Source organism: Oncorhynchus mykiss, chromosome 8 (genome assembly GCF_013265735.2).
Source record: "Oncorhynchus mykiss isolate Arlee chromosome 8, USDA_OmykA_1.1, whole genome shotgun sequence".
Classification (NCBI taxonomy): domain Eukaryota; kingdom Metazoa; phylum Chordata; class Actinopteri; order Salmoniformes; family Salmonidae; genus Oncorhynchus; species Oncorhynchus mykiss.
Genome location: NC_048572.1, coordinates 57,777,220 through 57,791,524, shown reverse-complemented (window position 1 = coordinate 57,791,524; position 14,305 = coordinate 57,777,220). Strand labels below are relative to the sequence as shown.

Sequence of the window (14,305 nt, the reverse complement as noted above, 5' to 3'; positions counted from 1 at the left end):
CATCAAGCTCTTTGATGAAACTGGCTCTCATGAGGTCCACCACAGGAAAGGGAGACCCAGAGTTAACTCTGCTGCAGAGGATAAGTTCATTAGAGTTACCAGCCTCACTCCTCTTTCTTTTCTAGTTAGAGACAGTTTGCACTGTTCTGTGAAGGGAGAAGTAAACAGCGTTGTACGAGATCTTCAGTTTCTTGGCAACTTCTCGCCTTCATTTCTCAGAACAAGAATAGATTGATGAGTTTCAGAAGAAAGTTATTTGTTTCTGGCCATTTTGAGCCTGTAATCAAGCCCACAAATGCTGATGCTCCAGATACTCAACTAGTCCAAAGAAGGCCAGTTTTATTGCTTTTTTAAATCAACACAACAGTTTTAAGCTGTGCTAGCAATTGCAAAAGGGTTTTCTAATGATCAATTAGCCTTTTTAAAATGATAAACTTGGATTAGCTAACACAACGTGCTATTGGAACACAGGAGTGATGGTTGCTGACAATGGGCCTCTGTAGATATTCCATTTTAAAAAATCCTCCGTTTCCAGCTACAATAGTCATTTAACACACTAACAATGTCTACACTGTATTTCTGATCAAAATGTGATGTTATTGTAATGGGCAAAAAAAATAAGCTTTTCTTTCAAAAACAAGGACATTTCTAAGTGACCCCAAACTTTTGAACGGTAGTGTAGCTGATGTTGAACTGATCTCCAGGGTCCACTAGATATGATATCTGGAATAATTCAAAACTAGCCTTGAAGAAATCACACATTTTCTCTCAACCCACTTTGCCTGACAACTTGTGCAAGTGCCCCATCTTATAGGCATACATTAGAACTGCAAGCCAGCAACAAAAGACCTCATACGCTTTCATCATCATAAGATGCATCACACAAACATACATAGATTTTTGGGATCCATTGTGGACATAAATACAGGGACGGAGTAGGTGGGAGTGGAAGGGAGTGGGTAGTATCTATGCTGTGCAATGTGTGCTGTGCAATGTATTTCCCAAAGATGCTGTGTTCCATCTGAAAAATGTGTAAATAAATAAACCAAATCAAAACCAACAAATATTTCTAACCCCAGCATTCATGGGCACTCATCATTTTGGGAAACATTGCACTAGGACTCATGCTCTGGGTAGAAGTTGTCTGTGGTCACAGATCTAGGATCAGTTTACCCTCCCCTTATCCTTCCCCTAAGCCCACCCCTTCAAAAATCCCAAACTGACCCAGATATGCATTCACAGACAACTTTCTCATATTCCAAGGCACATTGCGTGCCGCCTCTCTCCTGTCTCCTCCCACTCACCGGGAGGGCATCTGATAGGTCAGCATGACCTTGTCGTCAGCGTTGGCGGTGACTAACCACGGCGGATCCTGCAGTACATACTTGTCATATTGGCTTTCCTCTACCTCCATTGGCCGCCCCTCGCTAGCGCTACCACCACTCCCGCCGCTGGAGCGCACTTTGACCTGCTGGCAGCTGTTCTGGGAGGAGTCCACGGTGCCAAAGTAGTTGCTGCTGTTGTTGCTTGTGTGGCTGCTGCTTACTGTGGGGGTGAATGAACGCACAAAACAGAGTTAGGATCTCTTACCTCAGAAGCACCAGCGTTCTGGTCTCAAGTGCTTCATACATGAAGCAACAAACTGCTGGATGTAATGTCATGCTGCCATGTTAATGTCCTTCTATCTTGTGTTCGTTCTTGTTCTGCCAACCTTGTTGATCAAATATGTAAACCCCCAAGACAGTTACAGGAGTGAGGTTTGGTACAGTGGAAGTGACTGGTATATAATAGGAAAATAATTCTAACAAATGTACAATAAGGCTAGGGTAGGTGTGTGTACAGACCTGTGCCACTGCCAGATACTCCGCTAGCTGACGTTCCACATCCCAACGTTCGGCTGTTATTAGACATTCTGCTGTTAGACGTTCTAGCTGAGGTTCCGCAGCCATTAGAGCTGAAACCCATGGACCCGGAAGTGCCTGAGCTGATGCCTGAACGAGAGTCTGAATGGAGCAGGATGTCCAGCAGGTCACTCGATGATGAATTGACGTCGCTATGGTTACCGTTGCCCGGCGAGCCCACCTGCAAGACAGAAGCCAAAGGATAAGGTCAACAAACAGAAGCTCCACTTTCAAGTCGTATTGCTCCCTTTCTTCGGTCATCAGTCCCATCCTTTGTTTTTTTGCGACTCTCCTCTTTCACTTCTCCCTCAAGGTTTAGAAGCGACTCAGTCATATTTATTTAACCAGGAAAAGCCCATTGAGACCCAGAGTCTCATTTTCAAGGGAGACCTGGCCAAGATGTCAGCAACAATCAATACATTACATAATTAAAACATACAACAATGTGATCCAGCCTAAAAAAAAGCATTTACACGCCTCTGTAACAGTCTCCCATCAATATTTTTAATTAATTCAGTGGCACTAACATATCTAGATGAAGCATGAATTGTAGACTATTCCATGCGTCTGGGGCACAAGAAGAGAAGGCAGTCTTGCCTCATACTGTGAATGTCCTGGGGACTTTAAGTAGCAACCTGTCACGACTTCCGCAGAAGACGGTCCCTCTCCTTGTTCGGGCGGCGTTCGGTGGTCGACGTCACCGGTCTTTTAGCCATCGCCGATCCACTTTTCATTTTCCATTTGTTTTGTCTTCTACACACCTGGTTTCTATTCCCCAATGACATGTTCATTATTTAACCCTCTGTTTCCCACATGTTAGTGTGCGTGTTTATTGATTGTTCATGTCGGTTCTTGACGGCTGGTTATTGATTGCTGGGTTATGTATTTACGCCCGTTATTTTCGAGTGACCGGTATTTCTCCGCACCTTAAGTATTGTCTGTGTACTGGTGCTGTCGTGGGATGAAATACCTTGTACACTCACCTCTGCTTTCCTGCGCCTGATCTCACTGCACCAGTTACCCACCGCATGACACAATCACCTAGCAGACCGGGTGTGGTAACTGCTGTTGGTGAAGGAGACCAGAGTATAGAGGTAAAGAGGGAGTTTACCAACAAGGGCTTTGTAGATGAACACATACAAATGTATCTTTATGCTCATATAAAGTGAGGTCCAACCCACCATTTGGTACAATGGTGAGTGAGTGACTTGGCATTTGTAATAAAGCGCAAGGTTGCATGGTAAACAGAGTGCAGTCTCTGTAAGACGGAGGAGGTTGCATGGTAAACAGAGTCCAGTCTCTGTAAGACGGTGGAGGTTGCATGGTAAACAGAGTCCAGTCTCTGTAAGACGGAGGAGGTTGCATGGTAAACAGAGTGCAGTCTCTGTAAGACGGAGGAGGTTGCATGGTAAACAGAGTGCAGTCTCTGTAAGACGGAAGAGGTTGCATGGTAAACAGAGTGCAGTCTCTAAGACGGAGGAGGTTGCATGGTAAATAGAGTGCAGTCTCTGTAAGACGGAGGAGGTTGCATGGTAAACAGAGTGCAGTCTCTAAGACGGAGGAGGTTGCATGGTAAACAGAGTGCAGTCTCTGTAAGACGGAGGAGGTTGAATGCACATACAACAAGACACCATAATCAATTACAGAGAGAAAAGTGGCCTGAACAAGCTTCTTTCTAGTCATAAGCGGGAAGCAAGCCTTATTACGAAAATAAAAACCCAATTTCAATTCAAGCTTTGTCACAAGATAATCCACATTAACTTTAAAGGACAACTGGTCATCCAACCAAATACCTAGGTATTTGTGGGATGACCCTTCTTCAATGGATAAAGCCACCAGATGTGAAAATGCTAACGTTCTCTGGCAGAGTTCTAGGTCATGAATTTAGTGTTTTGTATATTCAAGACCAGTTTGAGACCATATAGGGAGGCCTGCAGTGACTGAAAAGCAGTCTGGAGCTCTTCAACAGCCTGAACCAGAGAAGATATTGTCCCACTACGAGAGATGGATAGACAGAGGTCTGTAATTACAGTAACTACAGTAAGTTATATTTTGTGGAGAGTTGCGATGTTATCCTACCTCGTCACTGCAACACTTCAGCCTAGAGCACACTATATTCCATGATAGTAGTTGGAGACACAATGCTTTAGACGTAACATTTTAGCCAGGAGACTTTTGGATTTTTGCACTTTGACATGGCAGCACATGTTACGGTTTTCTTCCGTCGAAGGAGAGTCGGACAAAAATGCAGCGTGGTATTCTTGATACATATTTAATGACGATGAAAAACAAACAATACAAAAACAATACAAAAACAAGAAACGTACCACGAAACCCTAACAGCCTATACTGGTGCAAACCAAACACAGAGACAGGAACAATCACCCACGAAACACTCAAAGAATATGGTTGCCTAAATATGGTTCCCAATCAGAGACAACGATAAACACCTGCCTCTGATTGAGAACCACTCCAGGCAGCCATAGACTATGCTAGAAAACCCCACTAAGCCACAATCCCAATACGTACGAAAAACCCCAAGACAAAACACACCACATAAAAAACCCGTCACACCCTGGCCTGACCAAATAAATAAAGAAAACACACAATACTAAGACCAGGGCGTGACAGCACAGTTACTTCACACAGGATGTCGGAATTGTACACCTTTTTAATGATTCAATACAATTTGCATAAACTAGATGAGGTTGTGGTTACTACATGATTCCATATGTGGCATTTCATAGTTTTGATGTCTTCATTAAGTAATAAAAAAAAATGCAGAATAGTCAAAATAAAGAACCCCACGCCCCCCCCAAAAAGTACAAATAAAGACCCCCCCCCCAAAAAAATACAAAAAAATAAAGAAGAATACAAACTTTTTACTGGTACTGTACACTCACACCCGAACAGATACACACCCACACAGATAAACACTCACACACACCTACTGCTGCCACTAATTATTTTTACTAAATACTGAACAATTTAAACATTTGCCCCCCAATCCACACATCCCCAATACACATGTAAATATTGGACTATAAATTGTGCCTTCCTGTATTATACTTATGCTAAAAAAAATGATTATATTCTACTGAACTATTTACTTTATGTTCGTATTCTTATCTTTTACTATTTCTTGCGTTGTGGAGAAATAACCTGCAAGTAAGAATTTTGTTGGATTGCGCATACCATGTGTATCCCGTACGACTTGAAAATGAGTATCATACCTGCTGAAGCTCCTTGACCTTCTCCATGGCTTGGCAGACCATGCTCCCTCCCTTCATGTTGACGGTGTTATTCCTTTGTGTGCCAACGGAGGGCACCACCACCATGCGGTCCTGTCTCTCCAGGGAGCACCACATCTCCTCCAGCTGCAGGGGCGAGCTGCACCATGATTGGACCAGTGGAGGGGAGGACGCTTGGTCCCTGCCGCCCATGGTCCCATGCGGGGAGCAGCGAGACTGGGTGGTTTCCCCAGGTGGCTTGGGAGCCTCCATGGGCATGGAGAGTGAGAAAGGCTGGGCGGGGATCGGGAAGGCCGTCAGTAGGGGAAAGGCCTGTGGCTGAGCCGGGAAAGGAACATGAGCAGGTAAGGTGAGGGATGTCTGTGGGTGGAAGGGCTGTGACTGAGAGGGGTAGCCGGCTTTCTCGGCCTGGTAGAAAGGCTGTTGTCCTGGAGCCCCGCTTCCCATTTGAGGGAACATGCAGCTGGGGAGAACCAGAGCCACCACGGGGGTCACCATGGGAGTAGAGAAGGGCGAGGGCTGGATGTTTGGTGGCGGGCACTGGGGATCCTGGTTGCCCTGGCAGTCACCAAAGCCTGCCAATGAATTCTCTGGGCGGGTAGGCATGGTGCCAGCCATGGTGCCCGCCCCAGTGTAGACCTGGAGGGGGTAGACTGGCACCACGGTGGGGTAAGCCAGGGGCAGCAAAGTGGACTGGGAAGTGTTGGAGGGGGACCAGGAGGTCTGGTTGAGGCCCTGGTTGAGGAGGTGGGGTCGGGGCTGCGGCTGTCTTCTCCTATGAGACACGGAACTGTCGGACGACTCGTTCTGTTTCACCCGTTTAGACTTGGTCTTCTTGTTGCGCCCACTTCGGCGGGCAGCGGGCTCGGCCTGCGTGCATGGGCGCACAGCGGGCAGAGCTAGAGAAGGGGACAGCGAGGGGAAAGGGACAAAAAGAGGGTGTGATTACATTATGTATTTGACTGTGAGAGGTTGAGTGTATGAGAACATTATTAAGGTACTGTGTGTGTCTGTGTTGAATTGTACTAGCCCAAGTCTAACAACCTATACTGAGTTTGTATTGTAATGTGTGTAGAACATGTTTGCTACTGTACCATCAGCGGCACCCTGTCCCTTCTGGCGCTCCAGGTATTGGGAACAGTTGGCCTGGAAGGCCTGGACTCCCCTCTGTTCCCTGAAGCGACACAGGAAGGTCTGCTCCTCCTTCACGGTGTGGGCTACTAGGACCTGTTTGGTCAGACCGAGCTTCTTATAGGGCTCCCTCTCCAGGCTGGGAGGTGAAACAGCATTGGGGGGAGGCCCAGGAGTCTGGCTGCCCCCCTCCACCTCAACCCGAGCCACAGATACATCTACGATCTCTGTACAGGGAAAAACAGACAGAGAAGCAATTATACAACATATACATGAAACACCCAACTGCTCAGGACATACAGAGATGAGACGGTGTAATACCCTTAGCAACATTGATAAACATATATACATTAATATTCATTACAGGGAAGCAGAGATGCAGAGAGAATGGTATAATGCACAGCGCATTTAGACACATAGCTTTGGTATAACATACATCATGGTATAGTCTTGAGGAACCAGACGACTGTGAATCTCTGAATATTGTCAAATAAATCTGATACATTACACAACATCAAGCTACATCCATACAACACACACACCCATGTACCTACGCACGCACGGACCCACACAGTCCCCACTCCCAAACACAACCCCACCACCACAAACTGAAGACCAAAAAGAGTAGAACAGAAGAGTAGAATGAGACATGTCAATGTCCCCGTAGTGTATACCTGACCCGGGCTGCAGTTTCTTATCTCCTACATGCACGACGGTGCTGCTGTAGCTACACTGGCTTGCTACTGACACCACGCTCTCGGCTTTGCCGCACGGTGGCCCAGCGAGGGCCGCCAGGGAGGAGCCCACTGCCCCTGTGGCTGAGGTCGTAGCGTCTGTTGTTATGTCTGCGATGACGTCACGCACAGGGGTTAGACCAGGCTGATGCTTAAACAGTGCAGGGTCTGCCAGGGTGACAGGGAGAGACTGAGGGAGGGTGACTTGGAGAGTCACATGTAAAGTCCCATAAATGCAGATTATAGAGAGATAGACAAAAGAGAGAGTTTGGCTGTGTCTGATTCAGTTGGTGACCTGTCCAACAGAGCCTTGGTGAGACTGATAGTCTTTCAACTGAATGAGTCTTTAAACTACATGAGTATTTAAACTCAATGAGTCTTTACAAATAAATTAGTCTTTAAACTACAGTGGACAAAATATAAAACGCAACATGCAAAAACTTAAGATTATACTAAGTTACAGTTCATATAAGGAAATCAGTCAGTTGAAATTAATTAATTAGGCTCTAATCTATGACTGGGAGTACAGATATGCATCTGTTTGGTTAACCAGTCAGTATGTGGAGTGACCACCATTTGCCTCATGCAAACAGCTGATCATGCTGTTTATTGTGGCCTGTGAAAAGTTGTCCCACTCCTCTTCAATGGCTGTGCGGAGTTGCTGGATATTAGCGGGAACTGGAACACACTGTCGTACACGTCGATCCAGAGCATCCCAAACCTGCTCAATGGGTGACATGTCTGGTGAGTGTGCAGGCCATGGAATAAATGGGGCATTTTCAGCTTCCAGGAATTGTGTACAAATCCTTGCAATATGGGGCCGTGCATTATCATGCTGAAACATGAGGTAATGGCAGAGGATGAATGACACAATGGGCCTCAGGATCTTGTCACGGTATCTCTGTGCATTCAAATTGCCATCGATAAAATGCATTTGTGTTCGTTATCTGTAGCTTATGCTATGGGGCACTCTGTTCGCCATGGGGCACTCTGTTCACAACGTTGACATAAGCAAACCGCTCGCCCACACGACGCCATACACGTGGTCTGTGGTGTGAGGCCAGTTGGACTTGTAGCCAAATTCTCTAAAACAATGTTGAGAGAAATAAGCTTTTTGTGCATATGGAACATTTCTGTGATCGTTTATTTCATGAAACATGGGGCCAACACTTTACATGTTGCGTTTATATTTTGTTCAGTATAAAGGAGTTTAAATATAAATACTGATATTTTGATAAATTGGTATGTGTATGTGGAGCCAGACAGAATCTGCAGGGTGTTTTCCAACCAACACATTTTCAACATTGTCACACTATAACAAATCAGTGTATCTGTGACTATTAATCTAGCAGTATTATTTGTTTTAAATTCAATTCATCCCACAGGTATCTTTAATTTGAATTAGAAGTTTGCAGGTTCCATCTAGAATGAGACATCTAATTTAAGTACAAATCACACCGGAGCCAAAGGCGTCAAAATGTTTGTGTGAGAGTAGAGAGCGTCAATACACATTAACGCGTATGCCAATTTAATTGTCACAATAATCCATAACAAACAGTCGTATTTGTTACGTTTGCTATGTAGCCCTTGTGAATTATTGTTATGTTCCTTATGACTCACCTTACATGTGCTACGGGAGCCACCGTACCTGCCTGCTCTAATCAGTTGTTATGTTTGGTCAAGAACTAGCTAATACACCCGATGAGTTTATAAAGAATTTAGCTAGTCTCGTTCTTTCTACATGGCAGTATTCTCTCTTAGCCTGCCTAGGCTTTATGCCTGTGATCAAAATCAACACAAGTAGGTATAACGTTATTGTTTTCAAATATGTATTTTTGGCACTGGCAGTATTGTTGTTATAGTAACGACCCATTATCAACACTTAAATATACATGTCACAAATCCAGACGTAACAATGCACAAACAAGTTTATTTTCTGGCAATTTATCGGCTCATTTTACTAGCAATACTTTGTGTAGACGTGAGAAAAATAGATTTGCTTTCTAATTTAACGCGCGGTCCGGTCCGTCTGTTCTCCCACTCACTACCTTGCATTCTAATTCCGACTGGTAAAAAATAATAGTGGCGTAGAAGAGTTCACTTGCAATATAGGATACATTAAACATCATACTCTAGCAATAATACCGAAGTCAATTGTTGAACATCTTTTATTAATGGAGTGATAAAGTAAAAATAGATTACGACCAGTGGTAGAACGTACCTTCAGATAATTGCATGGGATTGTCCCCTCCTTTCTGCTTGTCCTCATCTGAGGACATAGTGTTGTCAGAAGAGTGGCACCTCCTCTTCATAGTGATGGGAACATTACAGCCCTCTAGATATCTGCCCAGAGAGGGAGAGAGATGCACACAGAAGGATGAAAGACTGATTAACTTTATATCTTAATCAAAAACAATAGCCCATGATGTAACTACTATCATGTAATTGGGTAGCAGTAAGTACATTGGGTAGCAGTAACTACCTACCCAGAAACAATGCCCATAAGAGGACAACTAGATTAATAGACAAAAGATCCAAGACTATAAATAGGCTAGATGACCAGAGAGATGTACAGATACGTGATTAGCAAGATGAATAGGTGACTAGTTAGTAGTTGTTCTGACCTGATGACACTGTCCAGACAGCTGATCTGTTGGTAGGAGTAGACCGTCTGGTCGTTGAAGGCCAGCTGCTCCTCCTGTACTGCAGTCCTGCTGCTGCTGTCCTCCAGGCTCAGCCCACTGACCCCAGCACTGACCCCACTGTCCCTCCAATTCAGAGGGGCCACAGGGGCTGCAGATTCCTTGGAACGCACCCCTGCTGGACTCTTCTGGAGTAACTCTGCTGGGGAAAAGGGAGTGTGTCAAGACTGGGATGGGCATGGATTTGTACGTTCTGTATACGCCAAACTACACCCATGAACTACACCCATGGATATGTGTGTTTTCTACATCTCTTCCAACACACAGAAGTGCATTCATATCTGTACATTCACACACATGTACACTCCCCAGTTCACATTATCCAATGCACATGCGAACATATCTCTATGCTTCCTGCAGACTGTAAATATTTCTGTGCTGGTTTGCTTGTTTGACTTACTGCCAGGGCTCTTCTTGGTCTCAGGCATGGCTGAGGAGGAGGCTTGGTAGATCTGCTGTTCCTGACTCTTCTGGAGGTGGATACCTTTACAGATCTCCTGGAATGACCTCTGCTGGGGAGGAGAGAAGAGACATGTTCACTATCACAGAGAGGGAGAGAGAGGTAAAAGAGAGAGTGAGAGCGAGTGATAAGACAGGGAAAAGAGTGTGACAGAGAGGGTACTTACAGGTTTGGCCCAGCTGCTCTCCCCCTCCTCCTCGATGTGTGTCCTGCTTGGGCTGCCCTCGCTGGTCATCACCTGAGATGCTGCAAGGTGGTCGTTGCTTTCCACACTACCGTAGCCACTGGAGCTAGTGTTGTGCACCGGCTGTAGTAGCAATCTGTGGATCTGCTCAGTGATCTCCTGGACTTCAGAGTCCATAGTCTCCATGAGGGCAGGGAGCGGGGACACAAACACATCCTCATTCACCGGGCCTCTAGAAGTGGGAACAACTACATTATCCTTATTCAGTCATACAGGCTTCTTATATTAGAGATTTTTTTCTGTCTATTTCAAAAAAATTGTGCCAAGATAACACAAAATAGTGCTGGGCAGAGAGTAGTGTCAAGATAGAAAACATTGTGCTGTGCAGACACTCACATGCGGACTTTGTGCCTCCCGATAACGAAGGAGACCTTGCGGCTCCAGGGGTTGACGAAGCTGGACCAGCTGGTGTCGACGATTACGTACTCTCCGTTCCGCGTGCAGAACCTGATGGGGGAGTGGTCGAACGGCTGGCCAGCGTACTGAAGGACTATGGGTAGGAGAGAGGACATAGACGTCAGCAAAAGACGGAGTAAAGCTAAAATGGAATATATTCTATTATTATAGTAGTATGTTAGAAAGTGTGTTCTAGTTTCTCTTACTCTTCTTGTGAATGGCCAACATGACAGGCCTGTCATCGGGATGCATGAGAAGAAGGACTGGGGTGCCAATCAGATCCTGGGGGAAGTACCCAAGAAGTGGAACAGCTCTGAAAGGCAAAAAACAATAACTTTGTGAGTCAGCCTATAGGTTTCATAAAAGCACTGTACTCTTCTGTCGGATAAAAACAAAAGTGTATGGGAAAAAAAAGTGCAAATGTGTCTCACCTCTCATCCACATCCTGGAACACACAGCTAGGAGTGTGTGTGGTGGTGAAGATGCGCTTGTCACTAGGGATTCTGGGAGCTGTAGGCAAAATGAAAACGCTACTGTTCCCACACACTATATTTCACATATACCTATTTCACTAATATACACTACTGAGGATGCAGTTTCAAAAGTATTCAAACAGTCACGACTCCGGCATTGTGACGACATTATCATTGGTCCTTACCCTCGTATCCGGAGTGCACCTTCTCAGCCAGTAGGAGGCAGCAGAACTGGTCCTCAGAATGGACCTTATCCTGCACCTTCATCAGGTAGGGGGTCATACAGAATGGGTAGTACTGCAGGTCCCCCTCACACTCCTTACCCCCACTACAGAACACAGGAGAGAGAGGACAAAGTCAGCAAGTCACTAAAGCAGCAACAAAACCATGAAAATATAGTGTCCTTATGATTGTCAGCTGTGTCAGTGACTCACTTCATTAGCATCTATTTCACAGATTGAGTTGCTGCTTGGGTGTTTTTCTGCCTCTTGGGGGCAGAGTTGAGCTGTAGATCTACTTTAACAGCAACTGTGAATAGTGTGTGTGTGTGTGTGTGTGTGTGTGTGTGTGTGTGTGTGCATGTAAATGTGTACGTGTGTGTCAGAGAAAAAAGCGAGAGCTTCCTGTTTATGAAACCAGCCGAGAATCAAACAAATTTAAACTGGAAAGAGGGAATGAATAGAAACATGGAGAGCAGCTGACTCACGGACGCAGCCACACACACACACACCTGATCCGACAGAAGAACGATTTTTCCTGCATGCAGTCCGACCGGGATGACTCTGAAAGGGGAGGAGGGGAGGATGAAAATGGTTTTAATTCAAAATATGTCTACTTTATTGGCTCAATGCCGACCCTCTTCATTCAACTGAGATACTATTTCACGAGTCACATCAGCTTTCAACAACACACCTATTCAGAGAAATGTACAAGATGAATACAGGACAAAGATACGCTCCATTTAGAGTAGGAGAGAAGATCGGTGTCTTATCTGGTGCCCTTGCTTCAATGCATACACTATGTATGTTTTCCAAGCTCTGGTTAACCCCCTGTATTGACTGGTTTCGCTGGAATCTGTCATTGTTTTGATTAGGGTGGGGACAACTGGACTCTTATACAGGTACATTCATGTTTTACCAGCAACGGCTTCGCTTGTGCTGTTTGAAATGGATGACTTTTCTGATCATTATAACTACATGGGATTTGACTGAAGAGTGTCTCGAGAAATGCTATATATTTAAAATGGGACTCTTATAGCCAGATTTAATGGGTAAACAAGCATGTTCTCTTTTTCCATCCTACCATATGCCTTTAGTGCATGTGTGATGTAGCTCTGTTGTTCACCAGTCTAAAACTATAAGAGGTTAGAAGTTAAGGAGGGGTTTTCGCTACCTGCTCCAGGAGGGCAGGTGGTATGGCATGTTTAGATTGTCTATAAGTGGTTATACGCGCTCGTAGAGGGGTCATTACCTGCTCCGGTGCACATGCTCCAGGAGGGCAGGCGGTAGCGCGTGGTGAAGCTGTAGAAAACACTAACGTCCTGGGGAGTCAGGAACTCCACAAACTTGGCGTCCTTGAAGATGCCCCGTTTACAGTTGAGGATGGAGGCGGCCTGGTCTGAGATGTAAACGATCTTCCCCGTGATCAGAGATACAGCTACAGCAAAGGTGTCCTGGAAGGAAACAGAGGCACATGTGAGAAACTGGCATATACAGTACATGGACAGCTGCAAGTTTGGATTACTCATACGTTATTACATCACTGGGATATCTGATCTGTTGTTGGTCAGACACCATGTCAAATCGGGACGGATGGCATGGATGTGGTAGGCATAAACTCGTGGCTGTTAATAGTGTTAACTAAGCATTACTGTTGGGTTCCATTTGTTTTTGAGGATGTATTCAAGGAAATGTTTTTTTGTGTGTATTCAGAAGTAATACTAAGGAATTTACATTGTTTTTGAGGGTGTACTCTGAGGTGATGCTGGCTATCTCCTCGATGGTGTAAGAGGACACTTCCAGGCCTGATGGCTGACTGTCATTGGTCATCAGCAGCTGGTAGTACTCCTCATTGGCTGAAACAACACAAACACACATTGGTTTCCTTGTTGGACTTTTAAGACACATTCCTAATACAATAAACTATAATGTAATGATGCTAAATTCCTAATCTTCTCATATGTTCAGGACTACCACCCAGAATGATGTGCGGTTTGGTTGTCTCTTACCTTCCACCTGTTTGACGCAGCGCAGTGCGTATTTCAGGGTGTTTAGGGAGCTGGACTTGTTGCCTTTGTTCCTCTTGTCAGCAGGCAGGAGATGTCTGAGCTGCTTGGCGGTCCTGAGCAGCTCCTTCTGGGTCTTGGTCTTAGCGGACTCCTCACTACTGCAGCCGCTGGTGGAGGGGTTGTCCTGCTCAGAATTCAGCAGGCTGAAGGCATTGGAACTACTGGGAGGAGAGGGGCTGTGGGAGTTAGAGCGACAAGCAAGAGAGATTATTAATAACACATTTCTATTAGAGGCACTGTTTCACACCACTAGAATTACATTGTTGCAAGCCGAAGCTACACTGTAACAAGTCTTATACCGAGCTGCTAGCTGTATACTTTTGAAAAACAATAAAAGGGACTGAAGGTAGGCTTGTTATTGTTGATGTTTCAGCTACAATGTCTTTTTCTTGAAAGGTAGCCTTGACTGAGGTTAACAAGAAAAGGTCTACTTTCAATCATATTGTTTTTGTTTTCAAACGACACTGAGGCCATTCATTAAAATGCTATTCCTCTTGGACAACAAACAGGTGAATTGCGTTCATTGCAGGCTAAAAGTTTCTCTTTCACAATATCCGATTGAAATACATCCATTGAACACTGAAATTACATTTCAAAACAAAGTCTGAGTTTTGCATGAAATTAATGAGTTAATTTATTTGCACAGCTGCTACAATGGCTTGGAGTTCTCTACTCTTTTTGTGTTCAGGAGAGTGCAATGCTACAATGGTACATGGACACCAGAGC

The 14,305-nt window shown here is 45.0% G+C and overlaps 1 protein-coding gene across 3 annotated transcripts in view; it reads right to left on the bottom strand.

Annotated features, from left to right (window-relative positions):
• LOC110530223 (period circadian protein homolog 2) overlaps nucleotides 1-14,305 on the bottom strand; it is a 31,479-nt gene that overhangs the window by 6,605 nt on the left and 10,569 nt on the right. Inside the window, exons 3-18 of one of the 3 annotated variants that reach the window (XM_021613119.2) lie at nucleotides 13,520-13,755; nucleotides 13,245-13,366; nucleotides 12,763-12,964; nucleotides 12,023-12,074; nucleotides 11,478-11,620; nucleotides 11,251-11,329; nucleotides 11,026-11,132; nucleotides 10,760-10,913; nucleotides 10,346-10,595; nucleotides 10,120-10,228; nucleotides 9,642-9,858; nucleotides 9,239-9,360; nucleotides 6,247-6,510; nucleotides 5,135-6,051; nucleotides 1,845-2,082; nucleotides 1,305-1,545 (exon numbers count right to left, since the gene is read on the bottom strand). In XM_021613119.2, the coding sequence (XP_021468794.2) occupies nucleotides 1,305-1,545; nucleotides 1,845-2,082; nucleotides 5,135-6,051; nucleotides 6,247-6,510; nucleotides 9,239-9,360; nucleotides 9,642-9,858; nucleotides 10,120-10,228; nucleotides 10,346-10,595; nucleotides 10,760-10,913; nucleotides 11,026-11,132; nucleotides 11,251-11,329; nucleotides 11,478-11,620; nucleotides 12,023-12,074; nucleotides 12,763-12,964; nucleotides 13,245-13,366; nucleotides 13,520-13,755 (3,453 nt within the window). Of the gene's footprint in view, nucleotides 1-1,304; nucleotides 1,546-1,844; nucleotides 2,083-5,134; nucleotides 6,052-6,246; nucleotides 6,511-9,238; nucleotides 9,361-9,641; nucleotides 9,859-10,119; nucleotides 10,232-10,345; nucleotides 10,596-10,759; nucleotides 10,914-11,025; nucleotides 11,133-11,250; nucleotides 11,330-11,477; nucleotides 11,621-12,022; nucleotides 12,075-12,762; nucleotides 12,965-13,244; nucleotides 13,367-13,519; nucleotides 13,756-14,305 lie in introns of all 3 variants that reach the window. The other 2 variants (XM_021613118.2, XM_021613120.2) reach the window with 2 other exon arrangements.